We start from the raw sequence: 14,128 nt of genomic DNA, 5'->3' as shown, positions 1-14,128 counted from the left end.
GATTTTCTTAATTTGCATTTTTGTCTTATTTTATAGTACAAATATCTAAAACTTCTTGAATTAAGAAATATTAACTTGAGAAGCAAAATGACTTAAGATATTAAGTCTTGTTTCTGAAAATGTTATTAAAATAGCAGATGTGTCTTGCTTAACACAAGAAAATGATCTGCCAGTGGGGTCAGAAAAATGATCATAAATCAAAGGAAAACAAGATTACGTTTCTGACCCCACTGACAGATATTTGTTCTTGTTTTAAGCAACAAAATGTTAATATTTGGTCATTTTGCTCCAAGTTAATGTATCTTGATTTAAGGATGTCTAGATATTTGAACACTGCACACTGCAAAAAAAATGATTTTCTTACGTAGTATTTTTGTCTTGTTTAAATCTCTCTAGTATAAATATCTAAACATTCTTGAATCAGGTTGCATTTACTTTATAAGTAAAATGACTTAAGATTTTGTTTTCTAAATAAAAATGATCTAAATTTTGTTTGCTTTTGCTTAAAACAAGCAAAAAAAAAAAAAAAATCACAGAGCCGTCTCTCTTTAAGGGTTCGGTTAGACCTGTCTCTCTGTCTCTCGTCTCCAGATCTTCTGAAGTCTTCTGATGCCGCTGCTCTCTGGGTGGTCCAGAGAAAGACCATCAGCTCTTAAAGGAGCCGCTCACAGTAAAACACTGTCATTACTGACTCTCTCATGTCCTTCCAAACCCGTATGCTGATAGTTTTGAATTTCTGAACAACCTACATGCACCTCTTCTCCACACAACAACAGTTCATAGAGAACAACATGACGGTAACAAAGCAGCATTAAAGTGCAGTCACCTTTATCTCTATCGCGCATCATACAGTACAAACTGCTTGAAAAGCAGCTCAAGTGAAGTATTATAAGAGTAGTTATATGACTCTCAAGTCTTCTGATATCATCTGATTTAACATATGTGTCCCTGCAGCACAAAAGCAGTCATGAGTAACACAGGTATATTTGCAGCAATAGCCAACAATACATTGTATGGATCAAAATTATACATTTCTCTTTTATGACAAAAATCATTAGGATATTAAGATCATGTTCCATGACGATATTTTGTAAATTTCCTACTGTAAATATATCAAAACTTCATTTTTGATTAGTAATATGCATTGCTAAGAACTTCATTTGAACAACTTTAAAGGAGATTTTCTCAATATTTAGATTTTTTTTCACCCTCAGATTCCAGATTTTCAAATAGTTGTATTTCAGACAAATATTTTTCTATTTAAAAAAATGGATCCTTATAACCGGTTTTGTGTTGAACTGAGACTTGGAATAATATCTTCTAGGGGCCGTGTTTTTGCTTTCCACTGAGCTGCTCCTCTATTGTTTTTGTAGGTAAACATGCATTAGATGGATGTGTTTGACTGCTTCGTTTGCATCTTGTGTCTTTTGCATTCGCAAAAATATCTGTCAATGTGGCAAGAAAAAATATCTTGTTTAGTCTTTGAATTAAGATTATTTTTTTTACCCCGTTGACAGATATTTTTGCTTGTTTTAAGCAAAAACTAACAAAAACCTTCTGTTTTTTCAGAAAACAAGACATACTAAATGCAAGAATGTTTAGATATTTATACTAAGAAAATCAAGAAGTAAGAAAATCAAAAAGTGGTCCAAAGCCTTTTTTTTCAGGAAAATCAATGTAATGTATTTTTATTCAATATTATTTTTGATTATTATTTAGAAATGTGAGGATATTTCATGAAAGTATGCAATATTTGTAACATTTTTATGAGCTATTTTTGATTCCACTGTGATTTCTGACTGTGAAGGTACCAAGTGTTACTTATTTTTTCAACATTTTAACATGTCCAAGGTTTATTATGTGTGTGTTTTCTCATAGCTAATGCAACAAAAGTCTCCAAGTGTTGTCATATTCTGATGAAGCTACAGTTTTTTAAATTAAATTTTTTTTTTTATCAAAAGTGACCGAAGAGGCCCAGAGGGTTACAAAACGCATCTCTAGCATTTGTGTTTATTGCACTGCCCTGCACATCAGGTTTTAACCACAAAAACGTGTTCTGATTGCTCTCTCTTTTAGAGTTTGGCAGTCGTGTTCACTGTGTGAGAACTTCTGTTATATGGAGAAGACCCTCCTTTTGTGATAATTAACATCATATGGATGTGAAACAGCATGAGGATGAGTCGATAATGACAGAATGCTTTTTAGGGTGAACTGTCCCTTTAAAGCTGGAACTGTGGATTGTTTCAGCGTGTATTCCTGTGTGTGTGTGTGTGTGTGTGTGTGTGTGTGTGTGTGTGTTTTTCTCACCATGTACGGCTCTTGTCCCGGCTGACACTGTGGACAGGGTTGGCAGCTGCTGATTGTGTAATTGTAAAATTCATTTTCTCCACAACTCGAGTATTCGGCACTCACAAAACACATGCTGGACACCTGCAAGTCACACACACACACACACACACACACACACATTTTAAAATTCAAAGACAAAATCACATTTGTGGCAGCTGTTATCTTTATGTATAGCAACTTGTTACTTCAGCTTTTTCAAGTTCATTTTGTCTGCTTATATAAGTACACTTGTGTATCAATGACATCAAAGCTAACAGACATGAACTAATGACACACAACTATAAATTTGAAGGAAATAATCCAGGTCAAATTAAATGAGATCTGTATTTACACATTAAAAGTCATGTTTCTGTATTCTGTGGCATACAGAAAATCATTATATATATCTAAAATAATTTGAGCTTTTTGTAGAATGCTTTATAGTGTTCATAAGGTGTTTTAAGTTGTTCATTATGCACATTATAGTTATAATGCATTATATCTTTTAATAAACAATTGTAACCAAGGTTTAATGCATTATAACATTTGCATATTTGCATCAAATCGGTTGTTTATCTTGTGTTTTAATGCATTATACTTTCTGAACAGCAACAGTGTTCAATGAATAGATAAAAATCATAATGCATTATAATTGTGGTTACAGTTATTTATGAGATCATACAATGCTTTATAATGTGCATATAATTAATGCATTAAAGTACTTTTATAGTGCATCATACAACCCGAATTGGGAAATTTTATAATTGTATGCACAAAATGAGCTCATTTCAAATTTGATGCCTGCTACAGGTCTCAAAATAATTAGGACGGGGGCATGTTTACCATGGTGTAGCATCTCCTCTTCTTTTCAAAACAGTTTGACGACGTCTGGGCATCGAGGTTATGAGTTTCTGGAGTTTTGGTGCTGGAATTTGGTCCCATTCTTGCCTGATATAGGTTTCCAGCTGCTGAAGAGTTCCTCGTCGTCTTTGATGTATTTTTCATTTAATGATGCGCTAAATGTTCTCTATAGGTGAAAGATCTGGACTGCAGGCAGGCCAATTCAGCACCTGGACTCTTCTACTCTTCTCATCTGATAACATTCCTGTGCATGTACTGAGAGACTGTGCAGTGGAACTCACTGATGTCTTCACAGACATTTTCAACATCTCGCTAAGTCAGGCTGTTGTCCCCACATGCTTCAAGGCTACCACCATCATTCCAGTCCCGAAGAAGTCATCTCCATCCTGCTTTGAACGACTAGTCATGCAACCACATCAATTCTGTCCTCCCCCCCTCCCTGGATCCCTTCCAGTTTGCATATCGGTCCAACCGCTCGACTGATGATGCCATCGCCACTGCCCTCCACCCACTACACTCATTATACACACAAATATATATATATATATATATATATATATATATCTGCACAGTTTTGTTTATTTAACTGGTTTGCACTCTATCTACCATGTGCCTTATGCAACTTTATCTATCTCTTTTTTGTTTGCACATATTTAAACTGTATTTATCTGTATTTTTACGTCTACTGTCAGTGTTTAATGTTAACTGTATGCACCAAGGGTCTGAGGGTTACGCAATTTAAATTCTCTGTATGTATGTGCTGTACATGTGGCAGAATTGACAATAAAGCAGACTTTGACTTTTGACTTTGATCTGGAGGGGAGCATATGTTGCTCTAAAACCTTTATACACCTTTCAGCATTCATAGTGCCTTCCAAAACATGCAAGCTTTCCATACCGTATGCACTTATGCACCCCCATACCATCAGAGATGCTGGCTTTTGAACTGAACGCTGATAACACACTGGAAGGTCTCCCTCCTCTTTAGCCCGGAGGACACGGCGTCCGTGATTTCCAACAAGAATGTCAAATTTGGACTCGTCTGACCATAGAACACTTTTCCACTTTGAAACAGTCCATTTTAAATGAGCCTTGGTCCACAGGACACGACGGCGCTTCTGGACCATGTTCACTTATGGCTTCCTTTTTGCATGATAGAGCTTTAGTTGGCATCTGCAGATGGCACGATGGATTGTGTTTACCAACAGTGGTTTCTGGAAGTATTCCTGGGCCCATTTAGTAATGTCAATGACAGAATCATGCTGATGAGTGATGCAGTGTCGTCTGAGGGCCTGAAGACCACGGGCATCCAACAAAGGTCTGCGGCCTTGTCCCTTACGCACAGAGATTTCTCCAGTTTCTCTGAATCTTTTGAAAATGTTATGCACTGTAGATGATGAGATTTGCAAAGCCTTTCCAATTTGACGTTGAGGAATGTTGTTTTTAAAGTATTCCACAATCTTTTTACGCACTCTTTCACAGATTGGAGAGCCTCTGCCCATCTTTACTTCTGAAAGACTCTGCCTCTCTAAGACATCCCTTTTATAGCTAATCATGTTACAGACCTGATGTCAATTAACTTAATTATTTGCTAGATGTTCTCCCAGCAGAATCTTTTCAAAATGTCTTGCTTTTTCAGCCCTTTGTTGCCCCCGTGCCAGCAGGCATCAAATTTGAAATGAGCTCATTTAGTGGATAAAAGTGTAAAAGTGTTTAAACATTTGTGTTATCTATGTTCTATTGTAAATGAAATATTGGCTCCTGTGATTTGAAAGTCTTTTAGTTTTCATTTTATTCAAATTGAAAAAACGTAACAACATTTCAGGAATTCGGGTTGTATATAAAGGTTTAAAATATATATACTGTACATGACTGTTGTTACAGCAACTTAAAGGAAATATTTGTTTAAAACAACATTGATTCACAAAATTTACTTGAGATGTGACTGTGCAATTTATGTTGTAGAACAAAACACAGAAGTCTCTTCAAGTGATTTTAACTACAGGCCTTATTTTACAAATCCAGTATTCTTAAAACAAAGCGGAAAACTTTGTCTTCCAGGTTCATCTATAAACTTACATCAGTGTTTTAAACAAACAGCAGGAAGAAATATTTTCCTTCCATCTTCCCAGAAGAGAAGGACTAATATAAAGTGAAAGTGTGAAGGTGCTGATGTAATAAGGAAATGGTTGACTGTAGGTTCAGATGAGAATTAAAGCTGAGAACCACAAAGCATCTCATTCAGCCCGAGCCAATCAACATCCGGTTCCGCCCACACACTTAATTACATTCCTGCTCGAGTAATGAACCGGCGGAGGGTTGAAATGCCTGTGTGCGTCTCTGAGGCTCACAAAACCAACACACTTGTTGTTTCAACTCCATTCATGCAGTGAACATAATTTATGTCTGGGGAAATGAAACGAGAGACATGATGACTGTGAGTTTGGTTTGGAAGCACAATACGCTTGTGTGATTGTAATTAGATCACAACATATCAGAAGAATGCATCTGTTCTCAATCGCAGACACTATTACAAATGCATTGTAATGCAACACAAACCATGCATCATGTGCTGAATCAAACCAATACTCGCTTCCGACTCATTTTGACTCAAATAATAGTGTCTGCTTTGCTGTTTCACGTCACACTTTCTCACTAAATATGATGCATTTTGTAGCATTTTTGCTTTGGATGACCATTTGTGTGGTGAATTAGTCTCATAATAATCAGCAGAAAAACAGCACATGATTCCTGTCTGAATCTGAGCCACATTACAATTATCTGTTCAATTCACATGCGTGACATTATTTGACTGCAAGGTGAAAATTATGGAAAGAAAATGCAAACATGATCAGTTGTTTTCTGCTTTTACTGCATCCAAATAGACACAGAAAATTACAGATTTTGTGAAAAAAAGCTTATTTAGCTTATTTTGTGAAGTTCTTTGACATTAAATTGAGCATTTGAAGATATTTTTCCACTCTGCGGATTGATAGTTAAATTAAGCATTTATGATACTATGATATGTACAATATGATTTATGACACATACATATAATTTGAAAAATTCGTATTTTGTTAAAAATGTGATGGAATTGATATTTTTGAACTCAGAATCATCAAATTAGGTAATATATTTTTGCAAATCAGCAGAATTAGAAAGAAGATGCAAACATGAGTCAGATGTTTATTATAGTTAACTAAAACATGTCACTTTAAAAGTACGTTTTAATGGAAATAAAAATCATTTAGTTTAACTTGATTTACTAAAATAACTAAAACTGAAATAATAGTTCATTAAACTATATGAATATATTTCAAGAAAAAAACTAATATCAATGACAAAAGCACAACAAAACACTAAAACATTAACTAAAATTAAAATGAAAACAGAAAATGCAAAGCTAAAAATGTATTCAAAATATTAATAAAAACTATAATATTATCTCAAAATGACACTAAAATAACACTGATTTGACTACGCCTAAACAATGATAGAAATAAAATAAATATAAAATAAATAAATAAATAGAATAAAAGCTTATTTATAAACTTGTTTATGTAAAGTTCTTTGGCATTAAATAAACTATTTTAATATGTATTTTCCACTCCTTTGGAAAAATAGTACTTTTTGAAAACTACTTTTTGTTATTAAAACTGAGGGTTTTGACATTTGACCTCTTTTGTTATTTTGATAAGTGCATTAAAGCTGATACATATGTATAATAACTACACATACCTACTTATTTTGTGATTAAAAACTGTACATTATGGGATGTTTTAGTGACATTTTTAACTCAGAATCATCAAATTAGATAATATTAGGCCTTTTTTTGCACATCGGCAGAATTTATTGTCAAGATGCTTCACTTCTGCAAGTAAGATTGTGAAGAGCATTGCATGCACCAGTAAACATTCGACTGAATGTGTCTAACGTTGACTTGAGCTGGTTCTAGATCATTAGATGTGACATTATTGTGCTGTGAAGCCTTTTTTCTGGCTCTATATATAGAGAATAATGCTCATATTATGGAGCAGCAGCAGTTTTCTCTTCAACAAAGGCTGAATTGACACTGAGGGCTGATTTAGCCGTAATAAGCGGGATTATTCAGATCTGCTCTCCAGAGCGTCTCACTCGCCGATAACCTGTCGTTTGAACATCTCACAGCTCTTTGGAAGGGCATTAAAAGCCTATCATTAAGACGCTGTGCAGAGAAATTACCTTCTGGGAACGCAGCCAGACAGATTTGGTGTTGCAAACACGAAGGAGGTGGGAGACAGATTAACATGCGCTCAAAGACGCCTTTGTAGTCAACATCGCCCGTTTTTGGATGGGACTTACCAGCAGAAGAGGCAGGAGCTGTGATCGTTTCTGTCCTCCTTTCTGGCCCATGTTGATGTTGTTGTTGTTGTTGTTGTCTTCCACCTGAGGAGCTCTGAAACGAGAGCAGAAACTGATGAACTGTGGGAATCAAGCTAAAAATCATGTTGTCTTGTTTTCCAGGACAAACATATCAACATTCCTAAATCAAGACACATTTACTGGAGAAGCAAAATGACTTAAGATAGATGTGTCAAAATCAAAGGAATTGTTCTGCCAAAAACGTAAATGTGTTCCCTCTCAGTTCATCCAAGATCAGGATGAGTTTGTTTGTTCATCAGGTTTGTAGAAATGTGTCTCTGCATCAGTGTCTCAGCAATGGATGCTCTGCAGTGAATGGGTGCCGTCAGAATGAGAGTCCAAACAGCTGATAAAAACATCACAATAATCCACAGCACTCCAGTCCATCAGTTAGCATCTGGAGAAGACAAAAGCTCAAACTAATCCAGCATTAAGATGTTTTTAACTAAAATACCATTGAGTACATAATAACTCTTCCTCCAGTGAAAAAGTGTTCTGGTCTGAATCAGGAGAGAAATCTGCACAAATCAAGCAGCGTTTACAAGACAAAACAGCTCTAAACAAATATGTGTCTGGATTTTGATGCGAGAGACAACAGCAGATGGACTTTTTCACTGGAGGAAGAGTTATTATGGATTATGGATATTTGAGTCAAAAACATCTTAATGCTGGATGTGTTTCATCTTTTGTCTTCTCCAGATGTTAACTGATGGACTGGAGTGGTGTGGATTATTGTGATGCTTTTATCAGCTGTTTGGACTCTCATTCTGACGGCACCCATTCACTGCAGAGCATCCATTGCTGAGACACTGATGCAGAGACACATTTCTACATTGTGCTTTTGCTTAAAACAAGAACAAATATCTGCCAGTTTGCTCAGAAAAATAAGTAAGAAAGTAAGAAAGTCATGAATTGCACGTGATGCAGCGCATTATTCTTCACAGAAACACTCTTCAGACTGTGTGTCTGTGCATGCATCTCTCAAACACAGTCAGTGAATGCATGCATGAGTGCATGTGAGCATACACAGTTTGACCTTTGACCTCACACAATACTGACTGTAATGAGCAAAATGACACTAAAATGTACAGTCATTCTCACAAATGTACATGAATCCACCATAAAAGCCTCATAACAGTACACTCTAAAAAAACAAGTCTATAAAAATACATCCCAATGCATTCTGGTTTCTGCATTGCATTGTGTTTTAGGGTTAAAGGAAATGAACAGTATCTTATCCGTTTTTCTACAGACTTTCATGTTTAGAGTGTAGTTCATATGGCTGCAGTCCACAGGAGTCAGATTCGTTTGAAACTGCATTATGAAAAACACACTTGTTGTGCTGGTGATTTATGAGCTCTAAATGAGACATCATGAGGAACAGAACGAAAACATCCATCAGAGCGCCGATGATGAAATCCTGAGACAAACAACAGACCGAATGACATGACCGAATCACATGTCATGACACAGTGATCATACACAGTGATGTATGTGACAAATAAAATTTGAATTTGAATATTTGATCTTGACTGTATTCAGTAACTCATTATCACTTTTCACAATGCATATCATTTCAAAGCAGCTTTACAGAAAATTATGATGTCATTGTTTATATCATCATGCTGTATAGTTGCATTTAGCCGATTAGAGCCGGACAATAATATATAGTTATATTTTGTGACAATTTTTCAACCATCTCGGCTTAATGAAATAATGAAGTCATGAGTCGTCTCACTCAACAGCTAGAACAAGTATCAAAGCTTCTACATCAGTTGTGCTCTGACATTTCCATCAAAACACAATTAAGAAGACTTCAAAATGACACAATCCTCCAGAGAGCAAACAGGGAGGAAAACACAAGATGAGCTCACAGAACACACTGACAATTGCTTCAGAGCAGCTTTTCAGAAACATTCAATAAAACAGCAAAAGCACATAGCAAAAAAATACAAATAAAAATGTCTATTAGAAATGCATTTTAATTTTAACATTAGAAATAGAATTAGAAGTTATTACTTAATAATCATGTTTTTTATTATTCATTTATAATTTATTAAATAAGCTTTTGGTGAAGTACTAAAATTACTAAAATTCCCATTTCAGCTTTTTTCAAGATTTTTCAAAGTTGTAAATAAAGGTTATCCGAGTACATTTTACAAAAAAAGAAAAAAGAAAACTATTTCAGTCTTTCTACTTTAATGTTTTACATTTAATTCAATGTGTTACTTGCCATTTCTTCGTAATTATTTGTGAAATTTACTGGCAATTTCTGAGTGAAAACTGTTTCAAAGTAAATTCTAGACCAAATTTTGTTTAGTCTAGAGAGAGATCTAGAGCAGAGGTTCTTAAAAACAGGTCTCAGAACGCAAGGAAAAACATGCTAAATGAAAATAAAAACTAACCATATAATTATTCATAGTTATGATAGTAAAATAAATCCACTTGTTCACTAAGTTAATTTGCTTGGGAAGCACAGATTCATCCGTCACTTGATGAAAGGGTTTTAAGCAAAAACATTCTAATGTTTAATTTATTCTTGGTCAGAATGAAAGCCCTTTTTTTGGTTAGTGGTGTTGTGGAGGTCGAGACCCGCAGCTGTAATGAACAACTGTCTCCCTTCACTGCACTAATGTCTTATGGTTGGCTGAAGCTGAGAAGTTGAGCGTGTTTTATAGCGGTAGCGCTGTCATCTGAACTCACCCGCATCAACATCAGCACTGAGCTCAAACACTGCAGCCCCCATGATGCCTCGCTGCATGAGGGAGCCAACACACCTGAACACAAAGAGACGAACAACAGCACAATCCGCATCGCTATCAATATCAGCAGAAACCCGATCAGATATCATATGGGTTTAGTGAAGAAAGACACATTTCTACTGTAACGACGTGAGAAGTGTTTCAATTCTACACCAGCGTTGTTACTGTTAACTAAAATTAAATCTTAAAGTATTACAGTTTTAACGTTAATATATTTATAAAATAGAAATATTAGTTAAAAATGTATAAATATAAAATATAATACTTAAAATAAAACTTACATTTATTAGAAACTAACTTTTCTAAAGTTAAAATTTCTTTAAATAATTTTTTTCAATTGGAATTAAACATTTTGTCTTGCAACTAACTGAAATAAGCTGGAAAAATCCTAAAACTAGAACTGAAATATAAATATTTTTTTAAACTTAAAAAATGACAAAGGCACATAAATTACTTTATTAGTTTATTAGAAATAAACCTACATTTTAAAATTAGAAATAAATTTTTTTCATTGGCCACTAAACTAAAATAAATAGTTTTAGTTGAAGTACTAAAATTAATTAAACTAGAAGTGAAATAAAAAATAAAGTTAAATAGAAATATTAAAAAAATAACAAATGCACAACAAAATTATTAAAACTTAAATTTATTAGAAATAAAATTACATTTTAAAATTAGAAATATAATTGTTGCCTTGGTAACTAACTGAAATAAATAAGCTTTAGTTAAAGTACTACAATTAATAAACTAGAACTGAAATAAAAATATAGTTAAATAGAAGTATTTAAAACACGTAATTATAAAAGATATGTAAAACTGTAAAATTAGAATAAAAAAATGTTGTCTTGGTAACTGAAATAAGCTTTAGTTGAAGTACTGAAACTGCTAAAACTAGAACTGACATAAAAATAAATTTAAGCTAAATAGAAATATAAAAATGCACATAAAAAATTACAAAAACTCAAGTTTATTAGAAATATACTTAAATTTAAAGAATCATAAATAAAAATACTGCCTTACCAACTAACTGAAGCTGTAATTTAAGTACTAAAATTACTAAAACTAGAAGTAAAAAAAAAAAAAAAATTTTTTTTTAAAAATCACAAATATTTTTAAAATAAAAAGCTAATTCAAAAAAGACTATTTTCAAGCATAATAGTTACAAGACATTATCATGATGCTCAAACAAAGCTCTAGCGTCACAGTGTTTATTCAGTGGGAATCAATCTGCAAATGGATGACTTGCTTAAAAATGATCCTAACTGTGGAATAGTTGCTCAAACCACACATTCCCATCAGGCACTTAGCAAGGCACCTTCCACCAACGAGCACAAGACAGCCACCGCCAGCCTGACGGAGAGACAAAACGTCTGTCTGCGACGAACCCCTCGGCTCTGCGTTTCATCAGAGGACTTAAAGAAGGATGAAGGGGGGCGGGAGGGAGAGCAAGAAGTTATTTTTGCAGGAAACGAAGTGAGCGTCAAACGCCTGTGCCCCTGAGCCCCCCCGGCTCATTATCTGACAAAACGAACACACACGCCCAAGACGCTTTCATCAGAATCCAGATCCAGTGCTTTTCTCTCCACACGCCGGGCTGGAATGCACCGCGCTCCCAACACAAGTGCTCTGACAGACGCTGCCCGGGCTTGCCTCTGTTTGAAAGTCGACCGCAGACTCGCCGCCCCAGGTTATTAATCTTATAACGACCACATAATCTAAGATAAATACACAGAGTATCATTATCCTTATCATTAACAGCCCTGAAATATCAGTTCCTAGGGGAAAGGAGAAGGTGAAGATATTATTACTCCAAACGACCCGTCCGATTCTGCCACAGAAACCCATTTACCATTAAAAACACTAAAAAAATGATTTCATTTAAACTATTTACTTTGATTTAATGCCACTGTATCGGATTTCTTGTTAAACTGACTTGAAACGGTTTCTCTTTGGCTTCTTTTTAAGGCAAGACACCCGAGTTCAATAGGGTGAAATATAATTAATTCATCGTACTTCCTCAGTTGACTAATTACATGAAGTATTGAGAAAAATGTTTTGTATTACAAGTTTTCAGTTTAATATGTAAATGGGTCATTATCTAATTAAAACTGCGCTAATTTTCACCATGCTTTCACCATTTGAATGATATATAAACAAACCCCTCAGTAAAACCCTTCAGAATAGAGATGGGAATAAAACGGTAACATTAGGTTTTTGTACGTGCTGCTGAAGTGGAGAAACAAACTCATTTTGTGAAAACGGCCTGTAAAGATATGTGCCGTAAATTAAATCTGCAGTTGCATGAAAAACAAAAATAAAACCAGGCAAATGATATATGAGCAAACCCTTCAGTAAAACCCTTCAGAATATAGATAGGAATACAATTTTACAATTTGGAGTATGTAAGTGCTGCTGAAAAACAAAAATATTTTGAGAAAATGGCTTTTAAAGTACCGTAAATTAAATCTACAGTCACAAATGATAAAGGGCAATAAAAAACAGGTGAATGATATATGAACAAACCCCTCTATAAAAAGCTTCAGAATATACATAGGAATATATCTCTAAAATCTGGTGTATGTAAGTGCTGCTGAAGTGGAGAAAAATCTCGTCAAAGTTATGGATTAGAATTTAAATCAATTAGATAAAGTGCAATAAAATAAAACTTAAATGTGCATTTTGGACGTTTTCTTTCCACTAGTCTGAAAAACACCTTGTGAATAGCTCAAAATTGATCAGTGTATGAAAAAACTCTCTTTACCTATAGTATCTTGCCATAAAAGAGCATGTTTCAGTCAAGTAGCTCAATCAAAAAGCGCTGGTTAACGGTGTTGAACTGAAGTGACGGGTCTGCGCTCAGAGCAACTGTATGTTTAATAAGTGAACATGAATGACAGATTGGTTTGTGCGAGGTCTGTGTGGGCCGATCATAAGCTGAACAGACACACACAGACCTTTAATGTCAACAGCGAGTCTCATGGGAGTTTGCGCGGGAAAACCCCGTCTCTCAGAAGCAAAGCACACGGACATATCGTTCCTGTTGTTTATATCAAAACGGAAGCGGCGGGAAGGAATAATCTCAGTTGTGCTTTAAGCTGCGAGCGAGACCTTGTTGTCGTTCTCTGGATCCACCTCTTTACCAGCATCTTCAGATGAACACAAACCAACACACACACATCCGGCTCTGAAACACCGAACACAAACAGTCTGTAATTCGTCTGCGCTGATATTTGCTGTCAGATTAGGAAATTACTCTTCAAACGACACTAATCAGTGAGGAAATGAGAGCCGGGCTTCACTTGGTCTCCTTCCCAGTTCATTTCCAATGTGAATTAAATGATCAAAGATTCTGGTCTTCCTGGCATCAGTGTGTTTAGTTCAGTAAAGTCCACCTTAACTTTAAGGACAAACTCTGTCTGTTGTACTAGATTCTGCTCTCTACATCAGTTATTTGCCAGATTTCACAGTGAAGACATTTGGAAATTGTGTTTGCTGTTAGAGGCTGTTTATTATGCTGCTTTGACAAGGCAAACACACTGTTATTGTACATTTACACACCTGCCACATGGTTACGGTGCAACTTACAGCACAGTCTCTTCCATGGGAATCAAAACACTGCAAGCACTGCATTCTGAGGCTGTTTTACATAGAATGCGCTTTTGCATTTAAAAATGAGAGACACTGGTAATGGAATGGGGAAAAATTCAAGGTCTCTTACTTAAAAGTTGAATTTCTTTTAACTTTTTTGTCGTTTAATGGTTTTAGAACGTCAGACA

General features: G+C 35.1%; 1 protein-coding gene across 1 annotated transcript in view; it reads right to left on the bottom strand.

The window, feature by feature from the left end:
- Positions 1-10,404, bottom strand: part of edar (ectodysplasin A receptor) — a gene marked incomplete at both ends in the record, with an annotated part of 32,864 nt that extends 22,460 nt beyond the window's left edge. Inside the window, 4 exons of the mRNA XM_079429236.1 lie at positions 2,308-2,430; positions 7,531-7,624; positions 8,925-9,010; positions 10,294-10,404. Of these exons, the coding sequence (XP_079285362.1) occupies positions 2,308-2,430; positions 7,531-7,624; positions 8,925-9,010; positions 10,294-10,404 (414 nt within the window). The remainder of the gene's footprint in view (positions 1-2,307; positions 2,431-7,530; positions 7,625-8,924; positions 9,011-10,293) is intronic.
- Between the last annotated feature and the right edge of the window lie 3,724 nt (positions 10,405-14,128).

This window comes from Barbus barbus (genome assembly GCF_936440315.1).
Source record: "Barbus barbus genome assembly, chromosome: 11".
In the NCBI taxonomy this organism is placed as follows: Eukaryota; Metazoa; Chordata; class Actinopteri; order Cypriniformes; family Cyprinidae; genus Barbus; species Barbus barbus.
The sequence above is the reverse complement of the archived record's forward strand: the minus strand, read 5'-3'. Positions and strand labels throughout refer to the sequence as shown.